The sequence below is a fragment of the Oenanthe melanoleuca genome, chromosome 1 (genome assembly GCF_029582105.1).
Source record: "Oenanthe melanoleuca isolate GR-GAL-2019-014 chromosome 1, OMel1.0, whole genome shotgun sequence".
NCBI classification, from domain to species: Eukaryota; Metazoa; Chordata; class Aves; order Passeriformes; family Muscicapidae; genus Oenanthe; species Oenanthe melanoleuca.
The window spans coordinates 25729720-25747449 of NC_079333.1; the positions used below are offsets into that span (position 1 = coordinate 25729720).

At 36.3% G+C, this 17730-nt stretch overlaps 1 protein-coding gene across 1 annotated transcript in view; it reads right to left on the reverse strand.

Annotated features, from left to right (window-relative positions):
- The window catches only part of SPAG17 (sperm associated antigen 17), an 88674-nt gene that overhangs the window by 68106 nt on the left and 2838 nt on the right, over positions 1–17730 (reverse strand). The window contains 2 exon segments of the mRNA XM_056483180.1: positions 10840–10899; positions 11628–11768. Of these exon segments, the coding sequence (XP_056339155.1) occupies positions 10840–10899; positions 11628–11768 (201 nt within the window).

The following is a 17730-nucleotide window of genomic DNA, read 5'->3' on the forward strand; positions in this document are numbered from 1 at the left end:
ATTCCGTTTCTCGTATTACACCATTCACCTAAGTTCATTTTAACTCTCAGAACCTCTTCCCACCTATGATGTCAAAAGACCACTTGCTTAATCATAATCTTTCACTAATGAATTAATGACTCACAGTTCAAAGAGAGCTTAAGGACTGGCATAAATCAGTAAATCAATTGCATATCTGAGCAGAGCTCCATATGATGCTTATGTTCCACAAGGTAGACTGTAAAACCTAAGATAAGCCAAATGAGTCATCTTTGTTAATCAGTGAATATGTGCTCCAGACAATGAAAGTAATTAAAGTGGATTTGATGACTCCTTGTACCCTATGGAGTCCTTTCCAACTAAACCTGCTAAAATGAAGAAATACTGAGCAAATATGCTGTTCATGTGCTAAATATCTTCCTTTCTATTGTGAGAACATTTCTCAAAGCAGAAGCAAATGGCTGCTTGTGCTCTAGAAAAATAACTTGTCACTCATATGAGTGAGTCTGTTTTTTGCCAAAACACAACACAGCTTGATCTGGTTAAGCAGCAACCTATTAGAATTATTCCTTGTAAGAAAGTCAGTTTACTAAACCCATCTGTGTAGAAAATCTGCAACCTGAGGGGATATTTTAACTGATTTAATCTCAGGGATGCTCTGTGACAATTTTCTAACACACACGTACAGTGTTATGTCAAATACTTAAATAATGTTTTAAGAAAAACAGAAATGGTGAATAGCCTAATTTCAGTAAAAATGAGAAAATACATTACATAAAAATAAGGAAAGCTTTATTAGAGAGTTCATACAGGAGCTCTCACCATCTGGGATGTGCACCTCCTATGGCTCCCTGACCATTAGCTGCTATGAAAACCAAACTACTTTAAGGAATACAAACATCCAGTGTTTGGAAAGATCAGGCATTAGTACTGAAAGATCAGTACTGCTATTGAATTACCAAAATATGAGTATTGGTCTAATACCAATACTCAACTGTGATGGACAAAAGACTCTCTAACAATTTAAAGTTAGAAAGTATGTTTATTCAGTGCTGTGCAGCATCGTGAGGTAATCCTCTAATACGCACTGCAAAATTGCAGGTGATCACAAAGTCTGTTTATTAACAAAGGATTCAAACAAATATGTATTCATAATAAAAGCCCCTCCCATCCCCCGCCTCCCATGGTAATCAGCTTGAATAGCTATTAAGCATGCATGATTGACTTCTTAAATTAAGCCTGGGATCGTTTTCGTGGGGAGGGGTCTTAAAAGGAGGAAGTACGGGGAGTCTTCCTCACCCTAAACTCTTGACCTTTTCTATCAATTACAATACAAGTGATTTCTGGGGATAGTCCAATTTTCCAAAGAATGGGTTTCTGGTTGCATTGTCTATGTTCCTTTAGATCTGCTCACTAGTTTTGTCTTTTCCCATTGTAAGCGCAGCTGAGCAAACATGAAATGATAGACAATTATTTAAGTTTCAGATATTCCCTTCTAACTTCTAACTTTTAATTATTTTCAGCAAGGTAACTAAAATCCCAATTTTCTAAGATTAGTGTTTCACAATCTCAGGAAGGAGATCTATGCACAGGGAAGGTTTTCTCACATGATGTTTTGTATATCTGTTTACTTTCAAGACTGATTGGGGGGCAATAGTTGAAACAGCATTTAAGGGATTTCAGAAGAACCTCTACATAACCCAGACCCTTTTAGAAAAAGAGCACAGCCCAGTTGGTTGTGATTTGTGCTCAGATGAAGGGATATATTGCTATGATCAAATATTGAAATGTTTACATTTCAGTGGGATGAATCTGCCTAGCAAATCTTTCCATTATGGCACAGAATATTTTAAGCTTCTGAGAAGAAAATTGTCTCCAGCAATTTCAGCCAATTAAATCCACACAATGAACACCACACAGCTAAAAGATTTAGTCACGCTTCTCTAACATTGCATCTGGCTAGGAAAAGAACCCAACCAGAGGTAGAACAAAAAGATTAAGAAACAAAAGTGCTTCATCAAACCTTATGCTGGCAGAACCCATCCAACTACATCTTGACAGAGTTTTCTAAGCCATGTTAGAATATTTGGGCCAGGTAGTTTCAATGGCCTTGTAGACTTGGCACCACAAAACTGGGCAGGATCTTTCCATCTCGGCTGGTCCAGCTTTACAACAGGGAGTAGAGATTTTTTTGTTTGTTTGTTTGTTTTTTAACTTTGGTGATAAAAGATTCTGGGATTAGTTGCCATACTTGAGAAAAACATCATAGACTTCATAGTCCTTAATGAACATACTACCCAAAAACTCTAAAGAAAAAAATCCAGAAGACAGCATTGCCTTTGGCTACTTTAGAGTCCCTCTAACACTTCAAAGATGACATTCTCACAGACATAACTGTTGTTTCCTCTAGTTACACAGACATCTCAACAAAACCTGCACATTAAAAGCAGAAATTTGATACCAATTTGGATGTATGCAGGAACTCTTGTAATCTGTGAAGCCAACCTGAAGTCTCACCAGTGTTCTAAAGTAGATTTTAAATAGGTAGATGAATTTCAAAAGGTTATCAATTGTCTTTCATAGAAAATAAATTGACAACAATTTGACTATTATGAATGGCCTCAGGTCAAATAATTACAGTAATAAAATAATAATGCATGTTTCTAAAATCCCAGCTTTAGGACTATGAAGAGTCACTATTCTGAAATGAAACTAGAAGATGTGCAATTGCCTCATGTAAATAATAGAACCTGACCTCACAGATTTTAGGAAACTAACAAATTGTTTTCCTGCTCAAGTTCAAGACTTTCCCCCCCAATTTTAACATTTAGAAATGCTGGTACTTCTTAACATGACACATTGTTCCTGGAAGGGATGCTGAACTGGAGACACATAAACTGACTGTGAACAGCTACAATTTATAGAACTGCCTGGTTCATAGCAACAATGGGTTCCTCTCATGGAATAATTAAATTCAAATGGAAGGCACACAGTTTGGTAATGTAAAGGACTACAAAGGCCATTTGATCATGCAGTGGTATCAGATGCTCTGAAAATGGCAAAGGCTAATGCAAAGACATGCAAAACCTAAATTAACAAATTCTTTCCCTAACATTAAGTAGATTGACCTAAATACTGAGAACCAGCAGGCAGAGTAGTTAAACCCTCTTCAGAAGATACTAAATATCTCAAGTAAATACACCACCTCATTTAGTGGTGTCCATTTATAAAACATCATATATTCTATACAATAAACTGGTAGGAACTTGGTAACAGATAGAAAAGAGCTGAAAACAGATGAGTAGATAATGCCCACAGAAGGATTTAAAGTCCCTTAACCTTTCCTGAAGCCAGTACCTCCCTAAAAGGCATATTAATTTAACAACAATTCCCAAGTGTACACATTAAACTTCAGTGTATCCACACAGTGTAAGGGCCAAATCCTTCTGCAATAAAATTATCTTCACTTGCATCCACACAATACCAGTTGACAAAGGCTGACTGGAAAACTTCTCCATTTTATTATGACATTTAAGAATGCAGTATGAAATTTATTTTGTACTGGAACAAAAAATAAAATCAAGTCTTTCTATCCTAATCGTTCAGCATGGCTGCCAAAGTTGTTTCTAGTGTCAAATCCTCTCATAAAAACATTGACACTAGATAAATTTTGGCTCCTGAGCTGTTACATTTTATACCAACTTCTAAAATTAATTTTGTTCCATTGGAATGAAAACAAAATCTTTCTAACTTGTATTAAGAATAGAATTCTATTTACATGCATATATAGAGTGAGAAGGTTTGGTTTTGATAGGGCTATCCTTACTTTTGAGAAAGCCTAATCTTGACCATAGCTTGTTACAGTGTTGTGCCAAAATCTATACACTTACACAAAAATAGGAAAGCTTTGATTATGCTTCCACAAGAAATAGAAAGGCTTCCTTAAAAACACTCTGACTAACATTATGTTTGAAACATTTTTCTTGAGTGCCCCATATCCTGGCTACTACTGAGTTTGCTCTTCTCTCAGCGCCAGACAACTTTTCTGAGCTTGTACTCGGGTGAAAATATTCCTTCCTATAAGCATTATGTCTCTGACATTAAAAGACCCCTTCCACATCAAGCTAAACCAAACATTTTTTATTTTTCAATCCTAGGAGTTTACTATAATGAACACAAATAAATGCATCTTCTATGTCCCTAGTGCTATCCTCCTTTTTTTTATTTTTCTGAAGATATTGTTAAACAATATGACAATGATGACAGTCTGAAAAAGGGACATAGAGAATAGAATGATATAAGGTAATAGAAAGGTATAAGGTATTTAAGATCTACTGAAGAGAGGATATGAAAGATATCTAGAAAGAGAATATTTATTCTTAACTTTTTTTAAAATGAAATTCATGCCATTGGGGGTAGAAGGTAGTTTTGAATAATTATGCACATGCATACACATTTAAATTAATGTATTTAAAATATATCTATTACCCAACTGTAATTACATATAATAAAATAATATACATAATAAATATACAAATATATACAACATATATAACATTTCATAACATAGTAGGAACACCTATCCCAGGAAACATATACTCAGTTTCAATCTAAAGTGGTCCTTCTCTCTACATCATAATGTGATCAGTGCTTCAAATAATGTTACCAGCAGTAACCCTTACTTCATAAGTCTACACTCTACATATTTTAGCAAAGTTCACAGGAATGCTTGACAACTGCTTTGCATCCACTGCTTCCTGGCTAAATTTATTTCATTTTTTTTTACCTGGACTTGTTAATTGTTATGTTTTACTATCCTACAGAAGTCCTTAATATCTTGGTTATACATGTGTGTTGGAAATAACAGAAGAGGAATGTGTTTCATGTACACCCAGAAAACTCAAGGATTCTCCTGTATCTGCTACAGTTAAGGCAAGAAGTACCGTGAACATTATGAAATTTCCCAAGGATAACGGCATCACAATCTTAGGGGGAAAAACAACAATAATTATAACAAACCCAAAGAAAAAACCCAAAACATGTATGAATAATATTTTTAAAAAAATAAGATTCTATTTCTAACCAATTACCTTTTGGTCCTTTAAAAGAGCTGTACAAAACATGAGCTAATCAAGATTTAAATGCAAGCACTCAACTGAACTGGATTTTAATGGCGAAACTATGCATATTATGCTTGGCAATAGGAGGATCTAGTTTGGGGATCTCTTTGGTTTGTTTACTGAAACTGTACAACTAGTTGATGTCTCAGTATGCCTGGTGATAAGGGCTGGCTGTTACGTATCTTGGCAGCAAAATACATAACCTATCCAGAGGTTTGAGGTTTTTCTGAGCTGACAGTGCTTCCCTGTTAGCAAGGAGCTAAAACAAAGTGAAGTTTTGTATGAAAACAATCTGCCATGCAGATCTGGAACTGGAGAATCAAACAGGGCCTGTGTTCACCGTGATGACAAAAAGTGCAATGATTTGTAGTCAATATTTTGTATTATCTTCTGTTTACATATGTATAGTTTCAGCATGTGATTTGCTTGCTCATCACATGTGAGTAGCAGAGATAATTCACATAAACCAGGTGGGTTTACAAGATTCTGGATAGTGTAATTTAGAAGTCTTCACTATTTCAAGTTCAATGAAGAAAGGAAAAAAAAGAGACAACAGATACCATCAGAGATAAGGATGAGATTATTTTCTAACTGTATCAGAGAAAAAAAAAATCATTAACATGGCATTGGTCTGCTATTAAATTGAAACAATAGAAGAGCGAACACAGATGCAGGAAAAGTGGGGCTAATCAGTGATTACTCTGCTCTATATTCAGAAAAACCCCACAGATAATACGGTTGTCTCATTTCATCAAAAGCAATTACTTACAACTGCATCAATAGAAGATTGCAAAAAGGAAGCTTTTAAAGGTAGGAATACAAAAAATCAATGGACTTGGACAACAAAATTGAGGTATTAAAAACAGATAACTGAGGAACTCTTTGGACTCCAAGTATTGACATTAACCAACTCCTGGAGAACAAGGGTAGTTTTACAGCAAATAAAAGAAAATATCATACCAACACTTAAAAAAAAAAATTAGAATAATGTGTATACTGGCAATGAAATGCTGATCATTGCAGAACAACAAAGGAGATGTTATTTCCTTAATGTCCTAAAAGAAGACTCAAAAGACAATAAATAAAAGGAGGGCAAAATAATTACCAATTCTATTTTGTGCTCTTAAAGGAAAAAAAATAAGGAGGCCTTTTCACAAAGACAATAGCTTTCTATGGCAAGGCTGTAATTCTTTCTGAAACAGAAAATATGACACAGTGAAAATCAGAATTTCCTAAGCTCTGTGGTCTTGGACAGGAAGGAAAGAAAAATGGGAGAAAAAAAGCATCATTGTGTTGGCATCATTTAAACCTACGCAGGGTGTAGGTTTTAAAAAAAAAGGAAAAAAAAAAATATTTGCTAGAAACTTTCAACTCCACCAAACACTTCCACTACATCTGAGGTCCAAAGCCTAGGTAATCCATTTACCTTCCATTTACCTTTTCCTTTCTAATATGAATGCCTTCTTCAATCACCTTCTCCTCCTACCTCCTGCAAGTTATGGGAGATATATATAGATGTATAAATTCATATATACATATATAAATAATAATTATACACATACACACACACACACACACATATATATATATAATTCTGCTATGCTTAGGACCTTTTCTGACTTGTATTGTCCACATTGAATCATAAGTCTAGGGAGGAATACTTGAATGCACTGCACACTGCTCATGCTGCCTCCCATTCTGAAAATGCAGGAGATGCCAGTAGAGTTAGGTATCAACTTGGTGATTAACAGCTGAGAAAAACTTATTTACAACTGATTAATGCTGCTCCAGTCTCATGGAATTCCAGGATGAGAATGGGACACAATTTGGATTTGGCATCTGATCTAATAATATTTTTCAGTATGGCAACTATACCAGGAACTTTGCTAGGAGAAACAAAAATTAATACATAAATTATTGTCTGGTACTGGAATAAAGATTAATATTTTTAATTACACTTTTTTGGCTACACAGGATGACTTCTCCCAGAGATGAGTCAGAGCAGCATGGAAAGATGCTTCTGTTACAAGATTTTAGTTTTGCTGGCTTCTCAAGCACAAGGACACAAAGGCAACATTCTGGAATCTACAACCAAACAAAACTGCTCTCATCTCTGCCAGTTGTGTTATTTTCATCTTTCCATGAACCTTTTTCCCAAGCATCTCAGCTTATATGACAGAACCACAGAACTCTTCCACATATCTCTCCCTCTCTCATGGCCAATGACCCTTATTCAACTGTTCATTTCCAGCAACACTATCCATCTTCTTCCAGTCATCTCATGTGAAGGGGCCACATGAGGCTCCATCTGCTTTAATCACCATGCTACTACATCACAGCTTCAGTTTGTTTCCTTATTAGTATAGGACACGATTCCTTCTCAGGATTTCCCAGATAACGTAAAGGCAACTTTCTGTTCCCTGCCCCAGTAAATAGAACAAAACTGGAAAATAACTTTTACAAGGAAAAAAGAAAAATCCTTTAATACACACAGCCCCTGAACTCAAAAGGGAGAAGTAGGGGAAATAAAAGAAATACAAAACCCAGACTCGTGAACAATTCTAGTGTGGAAAATTTAGGCTTGAATAGATTTTCAAAATTCAAAGTTTGGAAACCAGAACACTTGTAAGTACTTAAAGAGTGCAGTTGTCTGTCTCAAACACTGTTAAGGCCACAGAAGATTTTGCCATGACATTAGCAAAGAAGGGAATGTCAGGATGGTTCTAACTCCAGGTCTGCTGGAGGCAAGATCTGGCTAGCACATTCTGGGTAACATATCTGGACAAAAATTCCCACTGTGGCAAACTGTAAAGAAGCAACTGCTCATAGGCATATCACCAGTCCAACAAAGATCACCCCAAGGTTTGGGAGAGATGGCATCTGTGGCCACCAATGACCACCAAAGCCCGACCTAAATATTCCTCTGGATACCTGAAACTTGAACCATAGACAACATAAGATAAAGGTGGTGCTATTGTCCAGGTGTTATCTCAGACCTAGGGGGAGATTAACAAAGCCTAGGGAAAAGAATGTATCACTGATAATGGACACAAATGGAGAATCTATGAGCCACAAGGAAAGCCAACTCAGCAACTGTGCTGAAATTAGCTCCAACTGGATAAAAGGTGACTCTGGCATGGGAAGGTTGTGAACACTGATCCTGGAAACCCACTGACTCAAAAGAAGAGAAAGACTGAGCATGCAGACTAACCAGCATTAGAGGTAAGGAAATAATTTAACCAATAGCATAAGAGAACTGTGTAGCCAACAAACATTAGCTACTTTGCTAAAGTGTAGAGATAATGAAAAGTACCCCCACCACCAAAAAGCCTAGAGTGCAGAAGGACTAGCAGTATATTGCTGGATCCACAGGTGGTGTTATTTTGTACTTGAACTCTCTCTCTCTCTCTCTCCCTCCCTCCCTCCCTCCCCTCTCTTTCCTATTTCTAAATCATTATTAAATAAAATCTGTACCATTAACTTCAGCATATGGCCATTTGCATCTTAATTTGGGCAGAGGCATCTCTCAATAATCAGATCTTAACAATACTATCATATTTAGTAGTAGCAAAATATCTTAATTACACAAGATGTTATTAAGCTTAATAGAAAACTGACCCAACAAACAGGTGTATAAACAATAAAAAAAATACACACCTTGCTGATAAAATACATATATTTTTAGTTGTAGGTCTTGTTAGAAAAATTGTACGTGATAAATTACAAAATCTGTTGATATATTAGAGGAAGCAAAATATTTTCCCTTTCATATATAAGGGAAAAAATTAATTCCTCAGCATCTTTATGAGAGAATCAGCCTATCATCATTCGATTAAGTGCTGGAATTAGTGCAAAATTACCAAGCAGGACTCCTACCCCCATCAATTCAGAAAAGGTGTTAGACATCTAATTCTCCTGGATTTGGAAATCTTTTAGCTACATATTTATAAACCCTGCCCTGAGCCTCTTCACTTTGGACAATAAGAGTGATACATGATACAAAACAATAAAATGATAGAAAGCCTGAAGGGGAATAACTTAGAGCAGACAGCAGGAATTGTTTTAATATGATATATAATTAGCTTGCAATGTATCATAAGCATTTGTTAAAGGTTCTTGACTTCTAGGCACTGCAGACTGCTGGCCTGAAATTTTTTAAAACCCCTGCATTTCAGTGGATGCAAAGTGTAAGACCAATGGTATGGGTAATAATATTACTACAAATACCAATAATAACCACATTACTATGCATGTCATTAGTCCCAAATTCACACACATCTACATGTCATATGTTCAAAGACCATTAAATGCCAGGAATCTCACAGTACCTCTAAAAATGAATATGGAAACTTGTGGAAATAGCAGCATGTTGAATCCTGCCACAGAGAACTGTATGTGGCAATGATAGAAATACTCCTCTCAGAAGAACTTTTCACAACCCTGTGTTCTGTGCCAACTTTATATTTGTTCATCTTTACTAGTGGAAGCAGTGGAAGCAGTGAAAGCTGTGACTGCTTAAACTGCCCATGGAATATATGTGAATGTTCAGGAACAAACTCTGCCCAGAGAGGTGGGATCTTAATGCTGTGGCAACATGATCGATCTTTTAATTTGCTACAGTCTGAATGGAAACTGAGTCCAAGCAAAAGGTCAGAACAGGCATTTTATATTCTGTGTTAAAGGAGAGGAGGAAAAAAATGTCTTTGAGGAGTAAAATAAGTAGCTAATGAGACACAGCACTGACAGCTGGAATTTAGTAATTTAGTCCACTTCACAAGGAAAATTACTTTTAGTCATTAAATATAGGTATCATACAAAGCTTCTGCTTAGAGCTAGACTTAAATATCCTTCTGTCCAGTAGGTCTGAAAAAGTTTTACATACCAGGTAATATAAGGGCGAATTTGCCTGGGAGGCTAGTCCTAAATGAAGAGGGTTAATTGCATAAAATTCACAGTCCTGTCAGTGGTAAAAAATTCCAAAGGGATTTGTTCAGATAGTAGCCTGGCATGATTGAAAAACAGAGCCCAGCTAAAAAGTACTGTTAAAAAGTCCACCAAAACCTGAGACACATAAAAACTTTATTAGTCATTGCAGAAATAAAATGCAAACAAAGTCTTCTTAGAGGGATCCAAAATTCTTTATGCTCCAGGTCTGTAAGGACTGTAAAATTCTACCTGAGAAAATTTTACAGATTCTTGTAATTAATCACAGGATTTTATCGCCTCTCACAAGCTGTAAGTAAAACATTAACAGGGTACTAAGCATGATTTCAAGCCCTGCTGACATAACCCACTAGATGAATCAGTTTACATCAAACTGAGATTATAACAGTACTAACACACAGAATAGTGTCTCATATAGGGGACTGAATACCCATAAATACAGGTTTAAGTTTTTAAATTATTTGGAGCATCTGAGACAGAAGAATCTGACAGGTTTTCTGTAATTTGAGACACCACCATCAAAATATGACCACATAACATATCCTTTAATACTGAAACTCATATCCCTGAAAAAAATGTTTTGATCATCACTTAATCAGATCATCACTTAATCAACAGTTCAAAAGAACATTGCTGGTATCACAAAAAGAAAGCAGTTTAAGTATCTAGATGGTTGAATGTTTTTACCAGCAAAATCCAACGAATTTGCATTTACTTAAGAATGTAAAACAAAACCACATGACTCTACACACTTCAGTGTAAAAGAGCACTGACACTGCAATACGTTTCAACCTACCTCATAGTACATAGGTGCATCCTTAGCCTTTTTTCCTTTTTGACCCCCAGATTCTGCAATCTGCAAGTAAATAAAGCATTCTATTGTGAGAAGATTTTATGTTTACGCAAAGTACTTTACTCATTATTCCCTTTTGCAAACACTACACTCACACTCCAAAACAGTGAGGAATGATCTTATGGCAACCCTGCACCTTAGGGAGGGAGCTTTTTGATCAGCACCTTGAAGAAAAGTCTGTAACAAAACTTCATTTGCAGCTTATACCATAGTAAGTCCTATGAGGGGTGGATGAGGGAGCTGAGGCTGTTTAGTCTGGAGAAATCCATTTCTTAGGGGAGACCTTATCACTCTCTACAACACCCTGAAAGGAGGTTAGAAAGGTGGCAATCAGCCTCATCTCCCAGGCAACAAGTGACAGGATGAGAGGAAATGGCCTCAAGCTCTGCAAGGACAAGGTCATGCTGGGCATCAGGAAGAATTTTTTCACAGAAAGGGTTGTCAGGCATTAGAATGACAATGCCTGGGAGATGGTAGAGTCCCAATCTCTGGAAGTGTTCAAGAAATGATTGGATGTGGCACTTAGTGCTGTGGTTTAGTTGATAAGGTGGTGTTCAAAGGTTGGACTCAATGATCTTAAAGGTCTTTCTCAACATTAATGATTCTATGAATTAGTGTAATTTTTGAAACTTCCACAGAGTAGTTTATCATTACCACAGACCAAAGAAGGAAGGATCTAGAAGTGTCATCTACAGTTTTGTTCACTATTAAAAGTTACTTTCTTGGAATACCTGTCTGTAAATGTCTTCACGCGTTACCACACTGAAGAGCTTGCGCAGTGGCAACTGCACAGCAAGAGCCAGGGCCTGAGTGTGGATTTCATCCTCAACCTTGGTGCCAATAATGAAAGTGATGCTAGGCTTCCAGGCATCCTACATTCCAAAATAAAATATTTAAGGTATTAAAATTCATGCCAACAAAAGTTCTTCTCTGCAGTTTCAAAGAGTAATCTTGTAGAGATGGCTTTACATCACTTTAAGACATAATAAACATCACTGTATTAATCACACTGAAATTGCATGCAACCCAAAAAAGCTCCTACTTTCTTCCAATTCTCTCTGCCATCAGGTGGCAGCATTATGCTATGGAAAACATAAATGCCTACTCACAGCCTTAAGCCTTTTCACAGGCAAATGATGCATTAGCATTTCACAAAGATGTACTAACTTTCAAATGGCATTTGCAGATTTGACAGTTCAGATAGCAAACAAGAAGTAAATTTTGAGTATATATATTATTGTGATTATTTGATGTAGAAAAAAATTAAAAATATTTTGTTAATTTTCAGGTCCCTTATCCTGTGAATTAGATAATGCCCAGATATTATTTTCTGTACATCGCAGCATTCTTTTTATGATGTTTTATGAAGGTTTATTTATGTATAGCATGGCTCTTGCATGGTTTCACTAAATATTCTGAATCAAGTAAAATTACTTACCAATCCAAGTTGTACACTACAATATTGGTAAGTTAAAAACACTATCAGTTTTCAAACATTTGCAGTAGTATACACATTATTGTAATGTAAAAAAATGTTTTCAGCACTAAAAAATCCAGAACAAGAGAAGACTAGAACACTTTATTTAGTGATGTTAATCCACAAAAGCTTAAAAATTATTTAGTTTAAGCAACTTTTACTGGTTATTCTCTTCTACAATCCTACAGGAATCCCTTCCACAGAGTGAATTGCTATCTCCAGCAAATCTACATCTCAGTCTAGAGTATCAGCATTACTTTATCAGCATTACTGGTGGTTGATCTAGGAGCATTTGTAATGACTGTGATGTACAGGAATCACCAAAAATATTTTTTTCAATGCATATCTGCATGTGAAAAGTGCAGGATTACCAGTGCAGCTGCATAAGGGTAAACATGGAAAGATAGTCACATTAATCAGGACCAGGCTAAGCAGAGTCACAGTCCCAGTGTGCATCATAAGGAAAAGATTTTAAGAGATTTAAGATAGGGTGGTAACTCTAAGATATTGAATATTTTCATATATTTTTATTATGTACAAAGTCCTTGTGGAATAGAAACAAAACCTGGGCTGAGTTATGGTAAAATGAAGAAAAGGACCATTCTAAGAAAAAGACTCAGATGGTAAGAGAAGCATCTTCTTCCAGTTTTACAGTACCCTTCTGCATTTGTTCCTTTTCTTAGCTGGTAAAAAGCCTACCTAAATGTCTGCAATTTGAGAAACTGATGGCTTGGGATGGGAGAAAGCCACAGTAGACTTAAGTTTCAAAACAGTGCATGCTAGCATGGTGGGAAACTGTTTGTCAAACACTTAAGGTAACAAAGGATAACATCACATGAATATGCCCCATTTTTCTAACCACAGAATATTCAGAAAAACAAAAAAGATGTAAAGATCACCTGGGTAATTAAGTGAAACTGCAGGTAGCTACAGATCAGATAACTAATCCAAAGGGGTGCTTACAGCTCCACACATCATGAACTTCCTTGATGGTTTACTGCAGCACAAAATATACCTCAAGTTTTTAAAATTATGAAGTGCTAGAGAGATTAAGCATATCACTGATGCTTTAGGAGTGTGCAAACATGGTGGACTTTATGAGTGTCCAGCTGCACTGGGGCAGCAGACACTGCTCATTGGAAAAGTGGCAGCAGTAGTGGGGATTGTACCAAGTACACTGAAGTTGATTTTGCTCTTTTAAATCTTTCTGCCTACAGCTGCAAGATAGCTACTGATACACAGCACTGTGAAAGAGCTCTAGATATTCCAACATTGTCAACATGCACAGGAATTGCAGCTAATCCGGATTAAAGCTATCACTGTATACCTGCCAAGAGCTGGACAGTAAAACTTCATCATTCTTTGAACAGGAAGTATTTGGATGCCCATGCTCGTGTGGTAGTGCATAATTTTCTAGGCTCTCAGAACTGAGATTGAAATGCTCTCATGTGGCAGTATCCTGGTGTTCCCAGTGCTGACCAGCAGACACAGAATCTTTAGAATAACCATGTACCGGCAGCATGAACTAATGGAGCAACTGTTATCACTATATTGCCCACTTCAGTGAGGACCACCAAGAGAGGGAAACAAAGTCCAGTAGGTCTCACAGAGAGATGCTGAGAGCTCAAAACAGCACGAATCAGGAATGTCAGGCTCTACTCAGGATCCTACAGAAAGCATGGTCCAACAGCAATACAGAGCTTACTCCCACAACTTCCTGTAGTTCTTCAGATACATTAAAAAATATCTATCAGAGAGTTCTAAAACCCTGCCTTATGCTTTCTTTAATTCCTCCTTAAAACATGCTGATAGCTTGCTGCCCACAAATTAAACCCACTTAGCATTGATTAACATCACTGCAACAACATCTGAGGAACTTGCCTTCTTATGTTTCTCTCTCTTCTTGATTTTTCCACCCCTTGGTCACAACTGTTCCTAGTTAATGTCTCCTTCCTTTTCCACTCTTTGTTCCTCATCTGAGTTACACCACTTGTCTTAATGTTTCCCCTACCTATGACTTGCTCCCCAGCTCTTGTCCTCTGTCTCCTTGTTCATCTAGCCTCCAGTTTCATTATCTGATCCCACTTCAGGCTTTCTCCATCCTCAGACTCCTTCTTCAAATTCTTATCCTCCATATAATAATTCCCAGGCATTTCAGAGTTATGGTTCAGCAATGAGACCTTCCTTCACAAAAGTACTATGAGCCTTCCTAAGAGAAGAGAGTTTTCCACTGTGGTGCCCACCTTCTCAGCAGACTGTGACAAATCACCAAAGCACAACATCAGGGTAGGTCCTGCTTGTGCAAAATGAGTATTTAAAAAAACAAAACAAAACAAATCAAAAAAAGACTTATGCAAACTTACAACTCCAGATTTCTGTTATCCAAGAAGAAATTATCATAAGCAGGCCACATCTCCCCACTGCTCTCTTCAAAGAAACAAGGTGATAAAGCTGCTCCACAGAACAGCCATGAGAATATTTATACTATAGGCAAACTACTGGCTAATACATTAAAATAAAACACATAGGATGAGCCTCTACAAGATAACTTAACTGGTATAGAAAATTATAAACATACTTAATTCTACAGAAGTATATGCAGCTCAATACAAGGTCTTCTGCACAAAAATTTAATTATTATTAAAGGCCTATACCTCTCTAGTACTAAATGAAGAAGAGGTTTTCTAAAATGAAAAAATTAAGAAATGGTTTTCTAAAAAAAAGTGCAATGCCAGGGAATAGGACCTGGAAGTGACTAGTAAATATCTGAAGCAGCTACACACATCTTCACAGTAAATAATGACCTAGACTTCCCAGAGTCATTAATAGCATGCCATCTATTTCTAGACTAACTGGTTTTGAAGCCCTTAAAGATCATTTTTCAGAAAAACTGCACACTGAGAACATGAATTGAAGTCAATAGTCAATGTGCCGAATAAATACACAGTTCTAGGTGTTTGATTAGACTATTTTCTGAGGTTAAAAATTCTAATATTTTTGCAATACCACCTATATATTATCGATCCTGTAACAGTATCCCTAATGTTCAAGGCACTGAAAGGACAGAGAAGAAACAGATTCTGTTTCTACAGCTCACCACCTAAAATCACAACTTAAAAATGTGAAGGAAAAGTAGTAAAATATATATGGTTACTTTAAAAATATTTTCTCCCTCAATATACAACTGCTTCTATGCTTAGTTTTATTATTTCAAATGTTATTGTAGTATCAAGGCTTGAGAAAGGATCTGAAAGAGGATAGATTAGTGACCCTAAGGCTACCTCAAATGACATTCCTAGCTTAATGTACAGAATAGAAAAAAACATAAAAACAACTACTGGAAAATCACGGAAACCGTCTAGGGAGGTTGCAATTGAGAATTTAACAAGAGCACTACAAACTACACAAAGAAGACCAAAATGCAGGGAGTAGATATCCCACAGAATCAACAATGCTGGTTCAAATGTGAATTAAAAAAAAAAAAATTGATGCTGGAAATGTAGCATTGGCAACTGATACTGTTTAAACAATCTAAAACAAACTCAAATTAAGGGCAGGCCAGATTGCTTTCACTGGAAAACATCCAATGACAACATTGATACAAATGACACTGTCCTAGTTTAAAACTCCTGGCCATCTCAAGAGTTGAAATGTACTGAAGTCTTTTGGTGTTAGAAATAACCATCTGTGTGGGAAAATTCTATGTCCCTCATGTCCCTCAGTTGGAGAGGCTCCAATTCTGCAAGATCAGCCTAATTCTGGAAGCTCCATGCAAGCAGCAAATGGTTGTCCAAACACATCTTCTCGTGATTTTGCTCTCAAGGTTCCATTGTGTTCCTCTGCAATGCGATTTTTTTCTAACTGCTAAAAACTAGCCACATAGCTTGTATACCTTCATCACAGCAGTATTGCAATAGCATAGGTATATTAAAAAATATCTAACTCTAATTCACATTGAAGAAAAAAGCAGATGCAGCACACAATTTTTTTCTTCCTTTTTATATGTGTCTTGTTTTTTCTGCTTCAATTCCTAGACACAAAAGGGCAGCTATTCTAGGGAAGACAGTTGAACAAGTCAGGTATATAGTTTATTTTTTCAGTACCAGTTTCTAGATCTCTTTGACCAAGAAAAGCATCAAGCAGCCATCTTACCCTCCTCCCATTTCCAGACAATCTGGGCACCTGTCATTTTATTTTTGTGATACTTAATGCTGTGGAGTTTACTGTTTTTTGTTTGGTTGCTTTTTTGGTATTTTTTTGTTCTTTTTTTTTTTTTTTTTTTTTTTTATGTTTTTTTTTTGGCGGGTTGTGTGCTTGTTTTGTTTGGGTTTTTTACCTTAGGACAACAACCAGTACACTCATTTCATTACAGCAGAATTTCAAATTTACTTCTATGTCCCTCATGTCCCTCAGTTGGAGAGGCTCCAATTCTGCAAGATCAGCCTAATTTCAAATTTTAAGGGCTGAGAAGAAACATTTGAAAACTCAATCTCAAAACAGCTGACCATCAAACATATTAGTGATTTATGAAAAATTAGAGTAGTAACAACTCTAGCACTCTACTTTCAACAATGAGGGAGCTTGTAAATCAGTAAATACAACTGGAATTACCCTGAAAGGACGTTTTGTAACCTTAAGGAAGGACATCACTGCTTGGAAATCTCCAGATCCACTTTCATTATCGACTGATTGACACACATTTACTAATGGCTTTTGTTCTTAAGAGCCTGTGCATTTGGTGTACAACATGGGCAGGTGAGAGAGTATCAAAGCTCAACAGAATGTTAATTTTTTTCTGAAGAGGAAGTAGTATGAATAGCAATCAAAAGTGGAGCCATCCTATTCAGAACATTTTTAGACGTTTAACAAGATTTCAGTTCAATTTTCAGGTCCTAAAATGCCAATGAAATGAGAGAAATCATACAGACAGAAAGTCAACACAGAACACGGCTTCCAGCTGCTATGCTTAGTTATACCAGTTAATAAGAACAAATAATAAATGACAGTTATTTCAATTAAGGGCTGTAATTGCCCAGAATTCACCTTTCACTTAGCAAATATCACCCTTTAGCTACTTAACACATGCAAAGTTTAAAACTACTTAAGAATCTTAATTTATATTTTGCAATTTAATTCTGTAGTGAATCCAATCAAAGCAGATGATAAAAATCTGAAGGCAAATACAGTTTGCAACTCCATGTTCTTCTGCATAGCACATTTCAAACAAAAAAGATATACATAAACTACAATGTGAGGCTCTGGAAAATCCGTATTTCCCCTGTATGTGTTTTTAAGTTGTGTTTGCCAGTTTTCACAGTGCATTTAGTAAAAGCAATTATTTGGTTAGTAAATACCAT